Source organism: Musa acuminata, chromosome BXJ1-11 (genome assembly GCF_036884655.1).
Source record: "Musa acuminata AAA Group cultivar baxijiao chromosome BXJ1-11, Cavendish_Baxijiao_AAA, whole genome shotgun sequence".
NCBI lineage: Eukaryota > Viridiplantae > Streptophyta > Magnoliopsida > Zingiberales > Musaceae > Musa > Musa acuminata.
The window spans coordinates 7,816,759-7,826,441 of NC_088337.1; the positions used below are offsets into that span (position 1 = coordinate 7,816,759).

The following is a 9,683-nucleotide window of genomic DNA, read 5'->3' on the forward strand; positions in this document are numbered from 1 at the left end:
CAACTCTGTTCAATGAACCGTTTGTCACTCTCATCTATATGTATAGCTGCTTGGCAGTATGTTTTGTCTTGGTTTTGAGTCATTTTGCTTGTAAAAATGTAAGTTCAAAAAAGTTATAGCGCTATAGTGCGGTCGCTCACCGAACCAAGCAAAATAGCCCTAAAACAGCCCAAACAGTTCCGTTTTCACGTGGAACGGGCTGTTTTCTACAGCCCACTGCTGCACATAAAATGTCAGCCATATCAGCACCCTGGAACCACCCGGGTGGCACAGGGCTAGATGGGGCTTCGGTATAGTGTCAGGCGTTGAATACTCTTTCACAAGTTCGCACGTTACCTTGACGGGAACTTGTTGTCACGCTTGGCACCCGGTGAGCAACTGTTTATGGACTTACAACTATTCGTTCAACCTTATAAAGTCTTTGTTTTCCCCCTCTCCCTCTTTTCTCTTCTGCATGCAAGATACTTGTTAAATCGCTTGTAAAGCTTCCCCTTTTCGCGAGACATCGGGACTTCTTCATCGCTCGTTCTTTGAACTAATCAACTTTCTCTTTTACAGGTCCTTCGGGACCTGCGAGAGGTTGCAAGTGGGCTGATCTTTGCAGACATAAATCGCAAGGGCAAAGCGCGACTTAGGCAACGTAAGCTAAGTTCACGTCTTTGCCGCAAGGATGCCTTGCGACTTAGGCAACATAAGCTAAGTTCGTATCTTTGCCACAAGGGTGCCTCACGCCTTAGGCAATTCCAGCTAAGGCCGTGACATTGTGGTATCAGAGCGGGCAAACACTTCGAGTGAGCAGCGAAGGAACTTCGCAACTTCGCTATAGCAAAGCATTGTGGCAAATCAAGCAAGATGGGGCAAGCTGGACCCTTGCCCCAAGCAGTCGTAGGTGGGCTGCAAGTGCACATTCGCTTGCATGCTATTAGAGTCACTCAGGAGGAGCACGGCAATGAACATGATGAGCAAGAAGTTGGCTACTCTCCGCGAGTGGAGGAGGCGCAATCTGGAGCGCCAATCGAGAAAAAGAGTCATAAGGAGAGACTCACAATGGCGGAACCCGCTTGGATGTTCTCAAAGCGAGATTAGAGGAACTCTACCATGGCCAACAAAGACTTGTTGGGGGTAGAGAGCTCGCAAGAAGAAGCGGAGTCCAGGATCGACAAGGTTAAGGCCCTAGTCGACCGATTGTCAGATGACACTAAAGACTCCATGCAACACCTGCAGGAAGTTGTGGCGGAACTCACTTCGAGGGTGACCATACTCACAAGGGTACTAAATGCGGGAGGAAGCAACACCCACATTACGCCACCACAAAACTTGAGGGCACCCGAGCCTCATGGTTATGGAGGGGCTAGAGATGCAAAATTGCTTGAGAATTTCCTGTTCGATATGGAACAATACTTTCGAGCTACGAGGCCTGATTCTAAAGAAACCAAAGTTTCTATAGTGACCATGTATCTGAACAGAGATGCAAAACTTTGGTAGCAAACTCATTGGGAGGAGATCCAATAAGGTCGGTGTCGAGTTAACACATGGGAGGACTTGAAGCGGGAGTTGAGAACACAGTTCTTACCAAAGAACACCAAGTTTGTCGCAAGAAGAAAATTGAGACAACTTTGCAAAAATGCTTCCATCCGAGACTACATAAAGCAATTTTCTGCGCTAATACTGGACATCCAGGACATGTCCGAGAAGGATAAGCTGTTCAGCTTCCTTAATGGTTTGAAGCCATGGGCACAATAAGAGCTACATCGAAGGAATGTCGCCGATTTGATCAGGGCAATTACTGCCACAAAAAGGCTCACCAACTCCATTTCCTTTGAAGACCTGGGAAGAAGGAAACAATCTTCAAGTAATCACCCTCCAAAATATTCTCGAGGGATGGAGCTCGGGAGCGAACAAAAGAAAAGGAGTTCCCATAAAGGGCCAAGTCCGAAAGGCAAGGCCTTGAAACCTGGTGGATCCTTCTTGTGCGGAGGGCCGCACATGGTAAGGGAGTGCCCACAAAAACAAGCACTCAATGTTTTAACAGCTTCCATCCATCCCCCCAAATCGGACAAGGGCAAGGTTGTCGCTCTTAGTTCGAGTAGTTCTGATTCCAGTAGCGACGGCGAAGAGTCGCAAGGACCCCGGATGGGAGCAATGTGTGTTGTTGAATGTCATGCGGGGTCAAGTGGGGGAGAACACGAAGACAAAGCTACAAAAAGCAGGAAGTGGTGAGCTGATGTATGTAAACGTCAAGCTAAATGGCCAAACGACCCGCGCAATGGTGGACACGGGTGCTACCCACAACTTTATTGCCGATCGAGAAGCAAAGCGACTTGGGCTAATCTTGAAGAAGAGCCCAAGTCGAATGAAGGCGGTGAACTCGGAGGTTCCTTTATTATAAAACTTATAATTTTCATGATATTTTTTAAAATAAAAAGAAGCATGATATTTTTTTATATTTTATATTTTATATTTTTTACTATCTAATTTAAAAATAACTCATGAAAAATCATTAAGTAATTTCAAAGTAAACTAAGGGGATTTTGATTACTTTGTCGTCGAAAGCCACTAAGGCATAGTCTGCCATCTCGCCTTTGTTGGTTTGCTCTTCATCTTCGGATGAACTTGATTCGTCCCAAGTCGCCTTAAATATTTTCTTCTTCTTTGACAACTTCTTTTTAAGTTAGTTTTATTTTTTGATTATTGTTTTAAGAATTTTTTAAGCTTTGTAGTCAAGAGTTCAAAGTTATCATCGCTTGAGCTTTCGCTCGAGTGGTCTTTATTTGTTCTAGGTGCCAAATCCTTCATGTACTTTGGAAGATTGTTCTTAAGCTCTTCATGAGCATTGCAAGTCATCTCATAGATCATTAATGACCTGATAAGTTCTTCAAGAGGAAAATTATTCAAATCCTTGGCCTCTTGAATGACCATTACTTTAGGGTCCCAACTCTTTGGAATGGATCTCAATATTTTATTAATAAGTTCATAATTCAAAAAACATTTGCTAAGTACTTTTAGACTATTGACGGCATCCGTAAAACGAGTGTACATATCTCCAATAGTCTCGCTTGGTTCTATTCGAAATAACTCAAAATCATATATTAAAATATTAACTTTAGAATTTCTGACCCTACTTGTACCTTCGTATGTGATTTGGAGTATGCGTCAAATGTCAAAAGTCATTTGAAACTCGATTAAATTCATTTTTGTCTAAGGCGCAAAACAAGGAATTTATAGCCTTTGCATTTAAAGATAGAATCTTCTTCACCAACTCATTCCAATCGTTCATTGGAAAAGAAGCCTTTTAAAAACCAAATTCGACTATATTCCATAAATCGAGATTCAACGAAAGCAAGAAAACTCGCATTCGAGTTTTCCAATAAGTATAGTCTGTCCCATTGAACATGGGAGAACGAACGATAGAAAAACCGTCTTAAAAGTCGAAAAGAGTCATTTCTCTTGGGTGTTAAACCAAACGAGAAATAACGTGGCTCTGATACCAACTGTTATAATCGAGTTAGCACTAAGGGGGGGGGGGGGGAGGTGAATTAGTGCAGCGGATAAAAATCATCAGTTTAAAATCCTTCATACAATAAAAACCAATCTTGGAAAGATAACTTCAAATCTCGTTCGTAAGCATATTGAAAGCAAAGTAAGGAAGACAGTTTGTAGTAAAGGTAAATTGCACAAATAGAAATGCAAACTAAGTTTTATAATGGTTCGGTCGTCATGACCTATATCCACCCCATTGATTCCTCTTTCATCAAGGCTATCGACATCCACTAACGATCTTTCTTCAATGGGGAAATCAACTACCTTTATAACTCGATTCTCCTTTTGATAGGTTCAGGAGAGAACATTTACAATCTCTCTTACTCCTCTCTCAAACAAAACTAACACTTTAAGCTTAAGAGGAGTTTTCACAAGATTACAATAGCGTTTTTCTACTTTTTTGCTCTCAATTCTTGTGTTTGTTAATCAGGGATGAGAGGGGTATTTATAGGCCTCAAGTGTATTCAAACTTGGAGCCTAAAAGAGTCTCATCCCCGATTTTCGGGGTTCTGGCGGTACCATCGCTTGGAAGATTATGTTTGGACGATACCACCGTCCAAACTAGCGGTACCACCACCTGACACTACCACTGGGCGGTACCACCGCCTGACACAGTCTCGGAGATTATGTCATGACGGTGTCACATGTTGCGTTATTGTTTAGGCCTTTCACTTAGCCCAACACAGCCAAAACTTGGCTCAATTGACCCTCAATTGAGTTAGCCTAATTCTAACTGGATTATGTAATAATTATAAATTTTAAGACATTTCATAAGCTAAATAAGTCTGTAAGTCTATGTTTCTTCCGGTGATCTTCCGGCGAACTTCGAACGATCTCTCGGCAATGTTCCATGGACTCCCGGCAAGCTCCTAGACTTCACGACGATCTTCTTGGCGAGTTCCGACGAGCTTCTTTAGCAAGCTCCTGGACTTCTCGGTCAATTCTGGTAGAATTTTTGACGAATGTTCGGATTTCCAACGAACTCTCGAACTTCTAACGAAATCTCGTTCTTGACTCCGGTACTTCATTTTGCTTTATGTCTTGCTATCATAGTTAATCATGTACACTTAAAACCTACTTCGATTTAGACAATTATTATAAAGCTTGAATCAAAGTTGTCCGACGTATCATTGGTTCATCGACGCTTCATCCGATTCTTCGGTGCATCATCCTCTCTTGCGACCTATTGCCCAATCGGTCGGTTGACTTTAGTAACTCTGATTTCCTTGGCACAATTTCTGCTCTTCTTGGCCTAATGCCTGAATCTATGGCCCGAAGACTTTTGTCGATACATCGATCGATCCTTCGGCTTGACGTCCAATCTTCTGACATGTTTTTCTCCGGCTCAACATGATTCTTCTTGCTTCACTTGTCTCTTTTTGATCGAAGTTTTCTACGTCACTCAAAATGCAGATCAAATCATAAACACTATCAATTGGTTTCATCATTAAAATCCGAGATTCAACAAATTTTTCTATAAATATCTAACGTGTCATTTTTGTGAGGGGAAAGCAAAATGTAATGAACGTTTCTGGTTTCTCTCTACGGTGTATAAAGAGGTTATTCTATAGTAGCTTTAGATAGAACATGGTAAATATATAAATTCTTTGAATTTATATATGAGGATATATAATGAGATTGTGTTTCAGTAAGGAGAACTTAAAAAGTAATATCATTTATTTACTTTATCAATATAAACAAGAGTTATCGAATCACGATAATCTTATGCTAACTTTCTTGTATATTTTTAATTATTAATATATATAAAGTTTTATGTCCCTCTCAATAATTTCGACTAATATGTTTTTTTTTCTCTAAACACAAATTATAAGAAAACTAAAAGTAAAGAGTTTGAAATTATTATAATTTCACATCTTTATAATGATAGATTTCAGATTCAAATCTAATGTTTTTAGCATCAAGACTTTATCTGTGCTTGTGTCGGAAAATAGACAAATTTGGTCAGAATTCCTATAAAAATTATATTGGAAGTATCTGCCACAAAGATCCATCTCCAACACGACGAGGGGATTTAAAAGATTTAAAATGTGCAGGTAATGATATCCAAAGACAATTCTCAAGAGATCTTTTATAATGAGTTTCGAAAACAAATAAAAAAAAATACGTGTATTTAATTCGCACCACAGTTGCACGGAATTATTTATTTATACTCAAATATGAAAAGTCAATCCAATGGTCATATGTTATAGACATGTCATATTAATTCTGTATGTTATAGTGCTGACAATGACATGACATTGGCTTACCGATTACGAATTTCTCAACACACATATCTCAGATTAGAAATTATCGATTCAGTATTCTTAGATGACATCAGAGTTCCAATGGCTATGTTGGGTCGTTGGAATTCTGATCATTTAAGATTAACCTTTGACATTAGTCATCATCTAATTAAAACTTATTATTATATTTTTTTTATACTAACATATGAGTTTAATCGAGTAGATGTCTCTTTGTTTCATCATATTTAATTTATACTTATGATTTCTCTAAAGTTGATCGGACGATGAGATATAAAAAATGACTTTGTTTAGTCTGAGTGGATAAAAATCAATTACGCTCGAGGTGTTAAATTATATTTAAAATATAAAAATAGAGTTAAATAGTAACATCGAACTATTGAAATAGAATTAAGTTGGTAAACTAAATCTCTCGATCTATTGAGCTCCCATAATATGGTAAGGCTCCTTAAGTCGTGCAGAACAAGATTGACATCGGATTTCTCTGATTCAATTCCCTAATACATAAGTAAATCAAGTTTTCATTAATTTGAATTATGATAGAGGAGATATATATATATATATATATATATATATATTTGTTGATGTGACATATTCGATGCAACAAATTTTTTCTAATTGATCACGTATTGGTTCCGTGATCCGCAATTCCCACTCGTTTCTTTGCATCATCAGAAGTATCACGTTGTACAAAGCACATGCATTTGCCCTCAAAAGATGATTGGTGGGGCGTGCTATGGATATGCTCTGGTAAGATGCATGCGCACGTTAACATTGGAGCCCCCATAACATTGGCTATCATATTTCTCATGAATTATCCGTAGTATATCGATATTTAAAGTTATTTATAAATTATTTTTAAATATTTTAATAATATTAAGAACCTTATACTTATCTAAAAAAAGGTGAAATATTTAATCTTGTTTCTTCTTAGATCATCGATTCTGATAAGAAAATATCGTAAGGTTTATTATTATTTATGTGTCGATTTTATCTTATTTCAATTTATCATTGGATAAATATGATATTTTTATATTTTATTTTTCATAAGTATAATTTTTTTAAATAAAATTCTTAAAAATATAAAAATTAAGATATAAAAATTAATTAATTATAAAAAAAATCTATAATTAGTCATCATATTTATATTATTCTGTGCCACTTTTTATACCAAATTAGTCTTAATTAAATCGATTATTTAAACATCAACTCGAACTCGACTCGAATCGAATAATTTATGATAGACAATGTAAACCTGTCCATATCATTATAAGCTCTACATCTGGCTTCCAAATTTATCCTCTGGGGGCCAGCGCGATGAGTCAGCTCGCCATACATGTCTGATCCACCCTCCTTCTCGGTAACTGCGCCGCACACCGAGTCGCATCGCATGAGCCCGATCTTTGGGGATCGGAGCACCGCAGGCATGTGGCGAACGCTTGCACGTGGAGAAGAACTGGTGGAGAGCGGGTTGGGCTTCGGTGGCGTGTCCGTGGACTCCTCTCTTTTTGCCTATGTATGTATATTCTTATTTATTCTGTATCGCAAGGATGAGGCACTTATACAAATGTTTTTATATTATATTACAGTGTTTTTATTATAATATAGTAACAAAAAATATTTTTAATAAAAATACTATTTTTTTTTTGTATTATGTTATGATGTTTTCCTAATATTATTGAAAGCAAAACAATATAACGAAAGTGTCAAATATTGTAAATTTAATATTTTTTATAAGTTTATATAAAATTACTATTATCATATTTTTTATATTCGATTATAATATTCTTTTAGTGTTACTAAAAATATTATAATCGGTTAGGTTCACTCTATGATCTGATTTTTAAATATTAGGTAAAAAAGAATATTATTTGAAGTTTTTTAAAATGAGGGAAAAAAATCGAAAGAATAAAAGATTTTTTCTGGAAATTCGTATGTAGTAATATAATATAAGATAAAATAAAGGATTCCTCAGAAATAGAAGGGTCCCGCCATCGCGTAGAAGTACCACGTGCAAGTTCTTAGGTCGATTGGTTCTGTGGGCATTACAAATACTACCAAAAGAAGAAACACATACCCTCACATTACTTGTATTATCACATCCCTCTCCACGTCTCGCTCACGGCTTCCAGCGCATCCGCTCACCGCCCACGTCACCTCAGATTCCCACGAGGAGTTAACGGGCCATTTGCTTTCGGTGATCTCAAGGTCGGTGACCACATGCGCACGCACTCATCCTCTTCGCATATCACACTCGATCCTGATAAAAGACGCCATCCCTCGAACCTTCTCCTGTCGATACCATTTCGAGCTCCGACTTCCCTCTTCTCCATGGCCATCGTCCGTGAGCGAAGGCTCCCCCACCTCAATCTCACCCTCGAGATCCCCGACCCCGCTTCCGCCTCCGGGTGCGGCCTTCGATTTCCCCTTCCGCCGCCGCCGCCGCCGCCGACGACGATGATTCCGTGCTCCACGTCTTCTTCCTCGTCCGCCCCCGCCCCCGCCCCCGCCCCCGCCCCCGCCCCGTCGGCCGAGTTCCGGATCTCGGACTTCGAGAAGCTCCGGGTCCTCGGCCACGGCAACGGGGGCACCGTCTACAAGGTGCGTCACCGCCGCACCGCCGCCGTGTACGCCCTCAAGGTGGTGCACACCGATGCCGCCCTCCGCTGCCAGGTGTACCGCGAGGTCGACATCCTCCGCCGTGTGGCTGAATCCAACCACGTCGTCCGGTTCCACGCCGTCGTCCCCACCCCCTCCGGCGACGTCGCTCTCCTCCTCGAGCACATGGACGGCGGGTCCCTCGACGCCCTGCTCCGCCGCCGGCCCTTCCCGGAGCCCGCCGTCGCCGCTATCGCTCGCCAGGCCCTCCTCGGTCTGGCCGAGCTCCACTCCCGCAACATCGTCCACCGCGATATCAAGCCCGCCAACCTCCTCATCAACGCCGCCGGCGAGGTCAAGATCGCGGACTTCGGGGTGGGCAAGGTGCTCCGGCGGTCCCTCGACCCCTGTGACTCCTACGTGGGCACGTGCGCCTATATGAGCCCGGAGCGGTTCGACCCGGAGTCGCACGGCGGCGACTACGACCCCTACGCGGCCGACGTGTGGAGCCTGGGCCTGGCGGTGCTGGAGCTGCACCGAGGCCACTTCCCGCTGCTCCCGGAAGGGGCACGCCCCGACTGGGCGACGCTGATGGTGGCGATCTGCTTCGGGGAGGCAGCGCGGGCGGTGACGGAGAGGGCGGCCTCGGGAGAGTTCCGGGGGTTCATCGAGTGCTGCCTGCAGAAGGAGAGCGGGAAGAGGTGGTCAGTGGCGGAGCTGCTGGGGCACCCCTTCGTGGCGGGGGCGGACGGGGCCGAGTCGGAGCGGGCGCTCCGGGACCTGCTGCGGGAGGACTCGGACGAGTCGTGACTCGGCCCCCCGGGGGGTTGTCGTTTCCTGTGTGCATAGTGGTGGACGGCTGCTCCTACTCCCCCAACTTCCGAGTTGCCCCACTTGTCTTTTCCTCTATTAGTTACGCGATTTAGTTATGTTTAGGTTTACTTTAATGTGCGTTCGGTGGCGGAAGTGCGTTGTTGGCTCTGCAGTGAACTACGCTGGAGGTTAGTTTTGGATTAATAATGTTTCCATGTCATGCATCGGATAACCAATTTCAGCTAACAAATCAGGACTTAGTTTATTAAGGTGATAGCATTGAGAGTGACGTTAATGGTTTATTAAGGAGGCAGCTAAGGGATATATGATGAATCATCTAACGCTGATACCTGACCTTTACAAACCAACGAAGAACGTCCCCCCCCCCCCCTATCATTTTATCGTTTGTTGGGAGCGATCGAATTTATTCTCAATTCTGACCACGTTTCAAAGTCTCATTTCATGGGGTCA

The 9,683-nt window shown here is 42.0% G+C and overlaps 1 protein-coding gene across 1 annotated transcript; it reads left to right on the top strand.

The window, feature by feature from the left end:
* Positions 1 to 8,060: 8,060 nt before the first annotated feature.
* Positions 8,061 to 9,432, top strand: LOC135597141 (mitogen-activated protein kinase kinase 9-like). Its single transcript, XM_065089698.1, has one exon. It carries the CDS (start codon positions 8,133 to 8,135, stop codon positions 9,207 to 9,209), a length of 1,077 nt encoding a protein of 358 aa, XP_064945770.1. The 5' UTR covers positions 8,061 to 8,132; the 3' UTR covers positions 9,210 to 9,432.
* The last annotated feature ends 251 nt before the right edge of the window (positions 9,433 to 9,683 follow it).